The 13,564-nt window shown below is 41.9% G+C and overlaps 2 protein-coding genes and 1 pseudogene across 2 annotated transcripts; 1 reads left to right on the top strand and 2 right to left on the bottom strand.

Annotated features, from left to right (window-relative positions):
- Positions 1 to 2,648: 2,648 nt before the first annotated feature.
- Positions 2,649 to 3,230, top strand: LOC129562796 (large ribosomal subunit protein uL11 pseudogene; annotated as a pseudogene).
- A 7,831-nt stretch (positions 3,231 to 11,061) lies between these two features.
- LOC129563300 (disintegrin and metalloproteinase domain-containing protein 20-like) lies at positions 11,062 to 12,258 on the bottom strand. Its single transcript, XM_055437164.2, has one exon. It carries the CDS (start codon positions 12,241 to 12,243, stop codon positions 11,062 to 11,064), a length of 1,182 nt encoding a protein of 393 aa, XP_055293139.2. The 5' UTR covers positions 12,244 to 12,258.
- A 17-nt stretch (positions 12,259 to 12,275) lies between these two features.
- Positions 12,276 to 13,286, bottom strand: LOC148776405 (disintegrin and metalloproteinase domain-containing protein 20-like). The gene has a single exon (XM_088840183.1). The coding sequence runs from the start codon at positions 13,284 to 13,286 to the stop codon at positions 12,276 to 12,278; it is 1,011 nt and encodes a 336-aa protein (XP_088696309.1).
- Positions 13,287 to 13,564: the final 278 nt, after the last annotated feature.

Below are 13,564 nucleotides of genomic sequence, written 5' to 3'. Positions count from 1 at the left end.
AGCTCCTGTTTTTGTATAAAAATATTAAATTTGGTTACAGTCAAATTTATCAATCTAATATTATTTTATATTCACTGGGTTTTACATTTTTCACTTGAAGTAACTTTGAGATAATCCTTTTTATTTTATGGGATTATGCTGACTTCAGTTTTCATGCTCAAATTTGGACTTTATTTTGCTATAAGAAATGAAATCTTCAATTATTTACTAAGGAAAAAAACCCCTCAAATTGTCAGAGAACAAAGAGAATCATCAAGAAGTAAAATTCCTTAAATATATTAAAAAATTAAAGACATATCCATTGTAGCAATGGACATGCAAAATATAATTTGCATAATTTAGAGTTTCTTTCTATTGATCAGAATTGAAAAGTAGAAACAATGAGGAAAAACAGAATGCTCAAATATTTTTCCTTTAAACTCCTTTATGACTTAGCATGGCTAGATTAGAGAATTAGAAAACAAAACATACCCTTACCTAAGAGTGCCACCAGGGTTAGCAGAATCACAATGTGTTTCATTCCTTTTATGGAAATACAGGAGAATGCAGAAAATTAATATTTCTAAAATCTAAAAAGGGAAAAGATAGGAAGAATAAAGTGTAAATTATTCTACACAAAGTCTTTAGAATGCCGCACTTCTCTTTTTGATTTTGCAACGATTATCGTATGAGGGTTGAGGGTGACTAGAGTTCCCATGGACAATTCTAAATGTATGAGAACAACATAAGGAGCCTCAGCCATCCAGACTCCAGAGTTCTAACGTCACCTGCAGGGTAATGACACCTAGCTCTAGATCTCCAGTTCTCCCTGCAACTCCACTCTCATTTACCCAGCTGTCTGCCAGACATTCCCCCATGCATGTTCAAAAGCCATATCATATGAATATGGGCAACACTTAACTCTTTTTGAGGGGGATGGGCTGTACCATGCAGCATGTCGGATCTTGGTTCCCTGAGTACCCTTCACTTGGGCTGCCAGAGAAGTCCCAACACTTAACACTTAACCACTGGACTGCCAGAGAAATCCCAACACTTAACTCTTTTTTCTCCCCCTCTCCATCAACAAGGTTTAATTGTTATGGCTCATTCCAGTGACATCAAAAATAAAGAATTAATGGTAGAACAACAATGACAAAAAAAGAAATGAAATAGAAACCCAACCATATTTTTTTTTCAAATGGCTGTTCAGTTGTTCCAATGTTTTACTAACAAATTAAGATTCTGTATTATATTTTAATTTGTTAGAGTCATATTATTTTCCTTGCAAAATTTTTTCAAGAAGTTGTAACGTTTGCAATATTTCTAATTTTAGGAAAAGCTGCATTGTTATTTTATGTTCGCTGAGTTAATTAGGGCTGAATCTGTCAATTATATCAAGATTAATGGTTAAAATTAACCTCCTCATAATGAACATGGAGTCATAATTGGAGTTCCCTAAAAAGTATGCACTGAGACCAGGGTTTAGGTGGAGTTAATTTACGTGGGAGGCACAAAATTGAGTATATTATAAGTAAATTTCCACTGTGGGCTACCGGAGCCATTCCCTGTAAACTCTCAGTCATGTGAAACACACCTTAGAATATTCCTCCATGGTGTAGGAGAAAGCTGTCAGAGAAAGAAGTGAGATACAGCATTTGAAGTAGGAAACTGCCACAGGATGGAAAATTGTCATAGCAGGGAACTGCCTCCTGCACAGTGAACTTAGGTGGAACAGGGAGGTGTAGGGTGGGCCATCATCTACTGTACCCAGGTTCCCTAGAAAATAGATGCTGAGTCAAGGATTACAAGCATTTGATCTTCTGTGGTATGATGACAATTCCTATACAGACTAGTGGCTTCTGACTTTACAGCGGTGTATTTGGCCCATCCACGGAGCAGGCTAGAAGCAAAAAGGGTTAATACATCTAGAAGCAACTCTTAATCAATGAGGAAGATTTTGCGAATAAATCTCACGGTTTCCCCAGTCCTCTTGGAACTATTCTGAGGTGTCTGACAGTGTCTCTCAGAGGGTACACAGTAGAACTGTGTCCTAGTTGATCATGTGGTCACTCACTAATGTATGCTTGATTTACTTTTATCCCTTCCCTGTCTCAGTTGTAAAATTGGGCATGGTATGAAAGTCCCAATACATCTATAACAATGTTGACAGAGAATCTCAGCTTACAGACTGTGCTGAAAATACCACCCAAGATTTGTCACACATCTGCAAAATTATAAAGATTTAGATATCTTGTATGTTTCCTATGTAAAAATTAAAGGTCCTCTTAGGAGAGAAGTGTTACCTTAAGATTTTGGATGAGAACATTTGAGGGGATGCATTTGAAAACTTGAATCGGGAGATTTTCTTGAACACTCTGGGCCAGCAGAACTCATTCCTTAATGCTTGCTATAAGAGAGCAGCCTCTCATTACCTGGAAACCAGGCTTCACCAAAGATTATGCTTACACTCCTGAAGATCTGTCCTTAATTTTCCCTCATAGCATCTAGACCAATAACTAGTGTCAGTCTGCAAAATGGTCCAAGTGGGGCTGTACAGTTCTTAGTATGAGAGGAACTGGATCATTGCTCAAAAGAACTATGGGGCTTTTTTTCGGCTTTCGGCTCGGAGGAGGCAAAGGTGCAACTTTCTTCAGTCGTCCCGAATCAGGGTTCATCTGACACCAGCTGCCTCCACCATGCTGCCTAAGTTTGACCCTAACGAGATCAAAGTCGTGTACCTGAGGTGCACCGGTGGGGAAGTCGGTGCCACGTCTGCCCTGGCACCCAAGATCGGTCCTCTGGGTCTGTCTCCAAAAAAGGTTGGTGATGACATAGCCAAGGCAACTGGTGATTGGAAGGGTCTGAAGATCACAGTGAGGATCACCCATTCAGAACAGACAAGCTCAGATTGAGGTGGTACCTTCTGCTTCTGCCCTGATCATCAAAGCCCTTAAGGAACCACCAAAGGACAGAAAGAAGCAGAAAAACATTAAGCACAGTGGAAACATCACTTTTGATGAAATCATCAACATTGCCCAGCAGATGCGACATCGGTCTCTAGCTAGAGAACTTTCTGGAACCATTAAAGAGATCCTGGGGACCGCCCAGTGTGTGGACTGCAATGTTGATGGCCGCCACCCTCATGACATCATAGATGATATCAACAGTGGTGCAGTGGAGTGCCCAGCTAGTTAAGAACTACAAAGGAAAAAGAAAAATAAAGGATCATTTGACAACCAGTGGAAAAAAAAAAAGAACTATGGGAAGTGGCTAATATAAGACCTTAGGAGTCAGATAGAGTGCCTGAAGAACTGTGGACGAAGGTTCACAACATTGTACAAGAAGCATTGATCAAAACTATTCCCAAGAAAAAGAAATGCAAAAGGGCAAAACGGTTATCTAAGAAGGCTTTGATGGAGCAAGATGGAGCTTCATCAAATCGATGGAGCAAGATGGCAGAGTAGAAGGACGTATGCTCATCTTCTCCTGCGAGAACATCAAAATTGCAACTTGCTGATGAGCAACCATTGACAGAAGAATGTTGGATCCCACCAAAAAAAGATACCCCATGTTCAAGGGCAAAGGAGAAGCCCCAGCAAGATGGTAGGAGGGGCAAAATCGTGTCTAGACTCAAACCCCATATTCACCAGAGATGCTTGGAGGGCTGAAACAAAACCTTGTGCACACTACGCCCAGAGACCCCACAGAGACTGAGCCAGACTGGCCTTGGGGTGTTTGAGTATCTCCTGTGGAGGCGCAGGTCAGCAGTGGCCTGCCGCAGGGGCAGGGGCTCTTGCTGCAGCAGACGTGGGTCACACAGCATGTGGCATAAGCCCTCTTGGAGGAAGTCACCATTAACCCCACCATAGAGCCACCAAGCAGACAACTTACAAACTGCAGAACAATTACACCAAATAAATTCTCACACTGTTAAGAAAGTTCTAGAAACCACAACAGATTTCCCAACCTGGGTGGTCTGGCAAAGGGACTGAGAAACCCCAGGGAATTTGACTTTGGAGGCCAGTGGGATTTGATTACAGAACTTACACAGGACTGGGGAAACAGACTCTTGGAGGGCACACACAAAACCTTGTGTGCACCAGGACCCAGGAGAAAGGAGCAGTGACCCCACAAGAGACTGACCCAGACTTGCCTGTGAGTCTCCAGGAGACTCTAGCGGAGGCCTGGGTCAACAGTGGCCTGCTGCAGGGTCAGGGGCACTGAATACAACAGTGCATGCACAAGAACTTTTGAAGGAGGTCACCATTATCTTCATTCAGTTCAGTTCAGTCGCCCAGTCATGTCCAACTCTTGCGACCCCATGGACTGCAGCACACCAGGCTTCCCTGTCCATTACCAACTCCCAGAGCTCACTCAAATTCATGTCCATCGAGTCAGCAATGCCATCCAACCATCTCATCCTCTGTCGTCCTCTTCTCCTCCTGCCTTCAATCTCTCCTACCATTGGGGTCTTTTCCAATAAGTCAGTTCTTTACATCAGGTGGCCAAAGTATTGGCGTTTCAGCTTCAGCATCAGTCCCTCCAATGAATATTCAGGACTGATTTCCTTTAGGATTGACTGGTTGAATCTTCTTGCTGTCCAAGGGACTCTCAGGAATCTTCTCCAACACCACAGTTCAAAAGCATCAATTCTTTGGCCCTCAGCTTTCTTTATAGTCCAACCCTCACATCCATACATGACTACTGGAAAAACCATAGCTTTGACTAGATATACCTTTGTCAGCAAAGTAATGTCTCTGTTTTTTAATTTGCTGTCTAGGTTGGTCATAGCTTTTCTCCAAGGAGTAAGAATCTTTTAATTTCATGGCTGCAGTCACCATCTGCAGTGATTTTGGAGCCCCCAAAAATAAAGTCTCTCACTGTTTCCACTGTTTACCCATCTATTTGCCATCAAGTGATGGGACCAGATGCCATGATCTTAGTTTTTTGAGTGTTGAGTTTTAAGCCAGGTTTTTCACTCTCCTCTTTCACTTCCATTAAGGTTGGGCGCGGGAGGAGAAGGGGACGACAGAGAATGAGATGGCTGGATGGCATCACCGACTCTGTGGACATGAGTTTGTGTGAACTCCGGGAGTTGGTGATGGACAGGGAGGCCTGGCGTGCTGTGATTCATGGGGTCACGGAGAGTCGGACACGACTGAGAGACTGAACTGAACTGAACTGAAGAGGTTCTTTAGTTCTTCTTAGATTTGTGCTATAAGGGTGGTATCATCTGAATATCTGAGGTTATTGATATTTCTCCCTGCAATCTTGATTCCAGCTTGTACTTCATCCAGCCTGGCATTTTGCATGATGTACTGTGCATCTAAGTTAAATAAACAGGAAGTTCTAGTTTACGTACTGCTGAAGCTTAACTTGAAGGATTTTAAGCATTACCCTGTTAGCATGTGAAATGAGCGCAATTGTATAGTAGTTGGAACATTCTTTGGCATTGCCCTTTTTTGCAATTGGAATGAAAACTGACCTTTTCCAGTCCTGTGAGTTTTCCAAATTTGCTGGCATATTGAGTGCTGTACTTTTTAACAGCATTATCTTTTAGGATTTGAAATAGCTCAGCTGGAATTCCATTACCTCCACTAGCTTTGTTTGTAGTGATGCTTCCTAAGGCCCACTTGACTTTACACTTCAGGATGTCTGGCTCTAGGTGAGTGGACACCATTTTGGTTATTTGGGTAGTTAAAATCTTTTTGTACAGTTCTTCTGTGTATTCTTGCCAGCTCTTCTTAATCTCTTCTGCTTCTGTTAGGTCCATACCATTTCTGTCCTTTATTGTGCCCAACTTTTCATGAAATGTTCCCTTTGTATCTCTAATTTTCTTGAAGAGATCTCTAGTCTCCCCTATTCTATTGCTTTCCTGTATTTCTTTGCATTGTTCACTTAAAAAGGCTTTCTTATTTATACCTGCTATTCTTTGGAATTCTGCATTCAGATGGGTTTATCTTTCCTTTTCTCTTTTGCCTTTTCACTTCTCTTCTTTTCTCAGCTATTTGTAAGGCCTCTTCAGACAAACATTTTGCCTTTTTGCATTTCTTTTTCTTTTGGATGGTTTGATCACTGCCTCCTGTACAATGTTACAAACCTCAATCCATAGTTCATTGGCACTCTATCAGATCTAATCCTTTGAATCTATTTCTCATTTCCACTGTATAATCATAAAGGGATTTGATTTAAGTCATACCTGAATGTTCTAGTGGTTTTCCCTATTTTCTTCAATTTAAGTCTGAATGTTGCAATAAGTAGTGCATCACAGTCAGTTCCTTGTTTTGTTTTTGCTGACTGTATAGAGATTCTCCATCTTTGGATGCAAAGAATATAATCAATCAGATTTCAGTATTGATCATGTGGTGATGTCCATATGTAGAGTTGTCTCTTGTGTTGTTGCAAGAAGGTGTTTGCTGTGACCAGTGCATTCTCTTGGCAAAACTATTAGCCTTTGCCCTTCTTCATTTTTTAGCCCAAGGCCAAACTTGCCTGTTACTCCAGGTATCTCTTGACTTCCTACTTTTGCTTTCCAGTCCCCTATGATGAAAATGACCTCCTTTTTCTGTGTTAGTTCTAGGTCTTGTAGGTCTTCATAGAACCGTTCAACTTCAGCTTCTTCAGCTTTAGTGGTTGGGGCATAGACTTGGATTACTGTGATATTCAATGGTTTGCCTTGGAAATGAACTGAGATCATTCTGTCATTTTTGAGATTGCGCCCAAGTACTGCATTTCAGAGTCTTGTGTTGACTATGAGGGCTACTCCATTTCTTCTAAGGGATTCTTGCCCACAGTGGTAGATATAATGGTTATCTGAATTAAATCTGCCCATTCCTTTCCATTTTAGTTCACTGATTCCTAAAATGTTGATGTTCAATCTTGCCATCTCCTGTTTTGACAGTGTTTCAAAATAAATCAACATACCTTAAAATAATTTTCAGGTAACAAGACAAATCATGAGAGATACTAGAAAATATTTCAACTGCATGAAAATAAACTTACTACATGTCAAATTTATATATTTATTCAAAGAAAATATGTAATATGCAATTACTATAGAATATTGCCTATTCTAGGATCTCACATAAATTTCAATAGTATGCATTCTTTTGAGAATTGCTTCTTTCATTCATTATTTTTGGAGATTCATCCATGCTACCTGTTCATGAAGTCTCGATAGTACTGGCATAAGAAAAGATATATAGATCAATGGGACAGAATAGGGAGTCCAGAAAGAGTTTTTCTTGCTTTGTTTTCATGATAGTTCATTATTAATGTGTAGAAAAGCAACAGATTTCTGTGTATTAATCTTGTATCCTACAACTCTATTGAACTTATTGGTTTCAATCATTTTTTGCTGGAGACCTCAGGATTTTCTCCATATATTACCATATCATCTGCAAATAGTGACAGGTTACTCTTTCTTGAATAACGTCTATTTCTTTTTCTCATCTGACTGCTATGGCAAGGACTTGCAATGATGTGTTAAATATAAATGGTTAGAGTGGGTATCCCAGTCTTGTTCCTGATTTTAGAGAAAAAGTTTCAACATTGATTATAACGTTAGTGTGGGTCTGTCATAATGGTCTTTATTAAAACGTTCCTTTTATACCCACTTGAATGAAAGTTTTTATCCTTAATGAGGTTGAATTTTGTCGAATGCTTTTCGTGGGTCTATGGAGATGATTGTGTGCTTTTTATCTTCCTTTTGTTAATGTGGTATATGACATTGATTTTTTTCAAATGTTGACTCTTCCTCACATCTCTGGAACAAATCCCACTTGATCATGGTATTTAATCCTTTCTACATATTGATGAATTTTCTTTTTTTAACTTTATTTACACATTTTCAATTAAAATGGAATAGGCATAAACTCGAGAGGGAAAAAAACCAGGATGATGTACCGCTGTCATTCTGTGAGCAGGGAGGAGGCAGGAAATGGAACAGATGAGCAGAACAATGTCCTGAGACTAGGCTACATAACAAGTAAATGCCTCAATCAAGTCAGCCCACTTAATCTACACGTGAAAAAAGGAGTCAAGGTTCATCTTATTTAGTTCAAGAATTTTACACTTAATATATAGTGCTTCATTTCTCAGAAAGTGATACCAGTTACTTTTTTTTTTTTTAGTTTCCCCATGCATATAAAAGTCATGTTTTTTTTAAATTAATTTATTTTACTTTACAGTATTGTATTGGTTTTGCCATAAATTGACCTGAATCCGCCATGAGTGTACATGTGTTCCCCATCCTGAACTCCCAGTTACTTTTATAAGGAAGAAGTTCCCATTACACAGGGACTGCTGCTGCTGCTAGAAAACCTCAAATCCAAGTAGGTAGCTCTGCTAGCTCAGGATGTACCATCAGACTGTGCAGCTTGTGTACATCTCATTTGAATGCAGAACTGCATCTGGGTTTACAAAGGCAGCAATCATTACATCTTGGCTTTTATTCTAGATGCTTAACTTAGTTAAAGTGACAGTTCAAGTGCATTAAATAGTTAAAATGTAATGACAATCAATACAATCTCAAAACTACACACATTGTAATAATGCTTACATGGAATGAAACCAGTGTTAACGTAATTGGTGTGTGACACACACAGAACTGAAGAAAAGCAATTCTAAATGTACTACAGTGACACAGTAAAAATGCAAATACACTGCAGAACTAAAGTGATCCAACAGCATTGCTTGATACCCAGGGTGAAGGTGATGGGTCTAACACAGAGTTGAGCCTGTATCAGCCATCCCACTCACAAGCTTGTGAAGCATCAGTTTGGTTCAGTTCAATTGCTCACTAGTGTCTGACTCTTTGTGACCCAATGGACTGCACCATGCCAGGCTTCCCTGTCCATCACCAACTTCCAGAGTTCACTCAAACTCATGTCCATCCAGTCGGTGATGCCATCCAACCATCTAATCTTCTGTCGTCCCCTTCTCCTCATGTCTTCATTCTTTCCCAGCATCAGGATCTTTTCCAATGAGTCAGTTCTTCACATCAGGTGGCCAAAGGATTGGAGCTTCAGCATCAGTCCTTCCAATGAATATTCAGGACTGATTTCCTTTAGGATGGACTGGTTTGATCTCCTTGCAGTCCAAGGAACTCGCAAGAGTCTTCTCCAACACCATAGTTCAAAAGCATCAGTTCTTTGGCACTCAGCTTTCTTTACAGTCCAACTCTTACATCCATACATGACCACTGGAAAAACCATAGCTTTGACTAGATGGACGTTTGTCAGCAAAGTAATGTCTTTGCTTTTTAATATGCTGTCTGGGTTGGTCATAGCTCCCCTTCCAAGGAGCCAAGCATCTTTTAATTTCATGGCTGCAGTCACCATCTGCAGTTATATTGGAGCCCAGTGATTTTGATTCTCCTTCTAGGAAAGTCTTGCTGACCAGCTGCTGCAATTATCAGCATAGAGCCTCCTGATATTAGCTCTTTGGGGTCAGCCTCAATTGCTGAGGTGCATGGCCAAGCTGTTACCCTTCTTGGGGCACCCACATCCAGTGAATGGGCAAGGGGAAAGTATGAAGACCAGGCCATTTTAGCCCAACTCAAGACTAGTCTGTCAGGTAGTATTCATTCCAGAGCTTGCTGTCAAGATTTTAGGGCTCCAAAATCTACGGATGCTGACTGCAGCCATGAAATTAAAAGACGCTTACACCTTGGAAGGAAAGTTATGACCAACCTAGACAGTATATTAAAAAGCAAGGACATTACTTTGACAACAAAGGTCCATCTAGTCAAGGCTATGGTTTTTCCAGTGGTCATGTATGGATGTGAGAGTTGGACTGTGAAGAAAGCTGATCGCCGAAGAATTGATGTTTTTGAACTGTGGTGTTGGAGAAGACTCCTGAGAGTCCCTTGGACTGCAAGGAGAACCTACCAGTCCATTCTAAAGGAGATAAGTCCTGGGTGTTCATTGAAAGGACTAATGCTAAAGCTGAAACTCCAATACTTTGGCCACCTCACGTGAAGGGTTGACTCACTGGAAAAGACTCTGATGCTGGGAGGGATTGGGGACAGGAGGAGAAGAGGATGACAGAGAGTGAGATGGCTGGATGGCATCACCGACTCGATGGACATGAGTTTGAGTGAACTCCGGGAGTTGGTGATGGACAGGGAGGCCTGGCGTGCTGTGATTCATGGGGGCGCAAAGGGTCAGACATGACTGAGCGACTGAACTGAACTGAAATGGTAGTAGTATTTCTCATCTGTACAACTAACTTGCTCAACCCTTTCTCTCTAAACTTTAATTCAGTGTCTGCTGCTGGAGAATTCAAACGATCACAATGAACTAAGTACTGAAAGCACCTTGCAGCCACAGGGCCAAGGGAACAAAAGAAAGAAGTTGGTTCATTCAAGTACTGGTGATTTCAGGAGGTCCTCTCCAGAGAAGGGACCAAGACTTCTAAGGAGGGCAAGTGACCAGCTGTTGCTGTTGCTTCAGCAACTCAGAGGAGAACCACACCGCTAACCCCAGAGCTACAACTGTGATCTCTCAGAGTATCAATGGTCAACTGGTACTTGAACTTCTAATGAAGAATGAGGGTGGTTCTAACAGTCAACAAAACTGGAATCCAAATGTAAGCTTGGCTACCAAACTGACAGAGTAACTTTTGGCACACAAGAAGGTAAACTCCCTTCTCTCTTCATCCATCATTCCAGGCTACTTTTACTGGCACCCCCTTGGCACAGCTCCCCAGAAAAGAGCTGGCAAAACAGAAATAGGATATATAGCGGCACATCTTGGACATGACATTTTAAGAGTACAAAGGTGGGAGGATGTTTACAACTGATACACATTAGCTTACAAATGTGACTTTGCCATGCCTTTGCTCAGCAAACATAAAGAGATGACTTCCAGAGGGAAAAATTGAACTTTTAATATTGCCTAACACACTGAAGAGTAAGTTAAGAACATGATAGGAATCCATCAGTGAAATATTAATGCTTATGATCCTGCTATGAGAAATCGTTACAGTTTTTTGAAGCAGTCAGATATGCCCTAATGCTCCTCTACTATTTAAAGGAAAAACTAGGGATTTCTTTTATTTTTTGTGAATGAAGTAGGAGCCTTAGTCACCTTCTTCCTCTATCTCCTCCTCTTCCATTCTGTCTTCCTTTATCATTTCTGGCTCTGCTTTTTTTTTACACTTCTTACAAAGCACAAGGAAGCAATATACAAATAAACAAATCACAGGAGGAGGCCACAGTAACATGTGAGTTTTCATCCCCATGTTTGTCTCTTCATCCTCATCTCCTTGGGAATTACCAGGTGGGCCACTACTATTACTGCCTCCGCTGCCTTCGTCCTTGCAGTAGGGAGGTGCCCATCCAGGGTTGCAGTGGCACTCTTGCTTATTATTGCAGACACCCTTCATGTGGTAGGTCTCGGGCTGACAGGCTTGTGGCTCACGAACCATACTGACACACCTGCTGTGAACACAGATCTTTTTTTGACCACACCGTGTGCCGTCTCTCACCTGGCCGATATCAGGGATGGACATTCCCATGTGGTAGTCGGTACCCCAGCAAGTGGTGTCGTTGACGTGAAACTGATGCACTGTGGAATGTTCCTTCAGATTTGGGATTACTCCCACATTTGCACACTGAACTCTCCCACACAGGATATCTGCGACTGCACATTTTATGTACACTGTGTCGCTGATACCACAGTGCCCAAATCGATTTCCTTGGGTGTTGACTTCTTCGTAGCAACGCTGAGATGCACTACTTGCATCTTTGCCGAAAATCTCCCTGCACTGTTCATCATGGTCAGCACAGTGCTTTTTATAGCAGTAGGCACCGTCACTACAGGGAATCCCATCCTGCACATAGACATCTTCTGGGCACTGATGCGACGTCCCATTGCACCACTCTGGAAGGTCACATTCATTGATCTGTTTTCTGCACAAAGTCCCTGCTGAACTGACCTTGCATTTTTTGCAGCAAGACCCAAAAGCACAAGCGGCTCCAGGCTTCAGAGTGCAATCCGGCAGACAGCAGGGATCACGTGTACACTGCGCTATGGTTCCACAGTCACACTCCTCTCCTTCTTCGACCGCTAGGTTCCCACAATACTTAATCCTAATGATCCTCTCTGGATCTGGAGCAGAGTAAAGACAAAATCCATTCCTCATCACATTTTCCCAAAACTCACCATAACTGCAGTTGCTAAATTTACTCGTTACCGTTCTGGAAGGAAACATTATGCAAAACTGAAGTTCACACACACAAAATTGAGTATCATGCAGCATACCTAAATTATGACCAAGTTCATGGGTAACAATCAGCCCAAAATCATACAGACTGTCATCTTCGAAAACATCAGTTCCACAGTTAAGAGGATACTGGCATACTCCAGCAACATAGGAAACTCCAAGTGAAGGGCCAAATGATTCTTTATGAAAAGAAGGGCTCTATCTTGTGGCAGTTGGTTATCAAGGTTAAAAAACTTCCAAGTAGCAAAATCCTCCAAAACTTTATGTATGTAATCAGTGGCAAGTTGGTTTCCTTCAGTCCAGATTTCAAGTCCAGTTAAAGTTACATCAAGTTCCAAAGGGCGATACAGGCTATTTATTACATTGACAACATTAGCTATATCATTTTGTACTACTGACACATTGCTTCCCGAGTGAACGAATCGAAGATTGTCCACAATCACTACCAGCTCAAGAAGCCGCAGGTGTGTCCACCAACCTGTGTAAGAACTTTGCGTCAGAGTGAAATTATGCAACTCCTGCAACTCCAATTGGCGTGCTAGTTCCTCTTCTGTTAACCCACATCTCATACGTGGGAACTGAGTATCGTCGACGTCTAGTCTATACACCCGGTGTTCAAATGTCTTAGAAAACCTAACTGGTTCAATTTCATAAGCAAGATCATTTATCTGCAGTATTCCTCGAAAACCTCCAGAACAGGTACTGAGGGCAACCAGGGAGTTGGGAACACCCTCCACATAACCATGATAGTAGCAGTCATCAGGAACAAAAGGCTGATCCTGGTGCAGGGAACGCTGGTCTGTGTAGGTGAACACCGGGAGGGGTCTGGAAACCAAGAACTTCTTGACCTTCATGTGGGCAATGTATCTTTGGCCCCCGAATCGCAGGCTATAGGAAAGCCAACCTGGAACCTTTGCATTTCTGCCCCAGCCAGTCACCTTCAAGGGGATCACCAACTCTGGGGAAGAGAAGTGCTGGGAGGGCCTGGCCTGAGAGTGACCAGAAATGAACAGACACACCCCAAACCAGAGCAGCAGAGGAGTGACTCTGAAGTCAGCCAGGGCCTCACCCACTGTCATTATGGAGCCACCTGCTCAGAGCAGAAGAGGGCAGGGCATCAGGCACTGCTGGTCTGGCTCCTCCCTCTGAGCTGTTGAGGGTATAGAGATGACCTTTATGGATCTGTGTCCTGGAAGAACTGGACCATCAAAGCTGCAACGCTGAAGTGAAAATAGAAGATCTAGGATAGGGTGGTTGGGGCAGACAGGGTAGGGCAGAGAGGGACAGTAAGAGAGTGATTTCAATTGGGACAAGGCTTGAATCAATAAAATTCCGGAGATTGTCTCATATATCCGTA

This window comes from Moschus berezovskii, chromosome 9, assembly GCF_049115385.1.
Source record: "Moschus berezovskii isolate FMDL1 chromosome 9, NW_MosBer_1.0, whole genome shotgun sequence".
NCBI lineage: Eukaryota > Metazoa > Chordata > Mammalia > Artiodactyla > Moschidae > Moschus > Moschus berezovskii.
The sequence above is the reverse complement of the archived record's forward strand: the minus strand, read 5'-3'. Positions and strand labels throughout refer to the sequence as shown.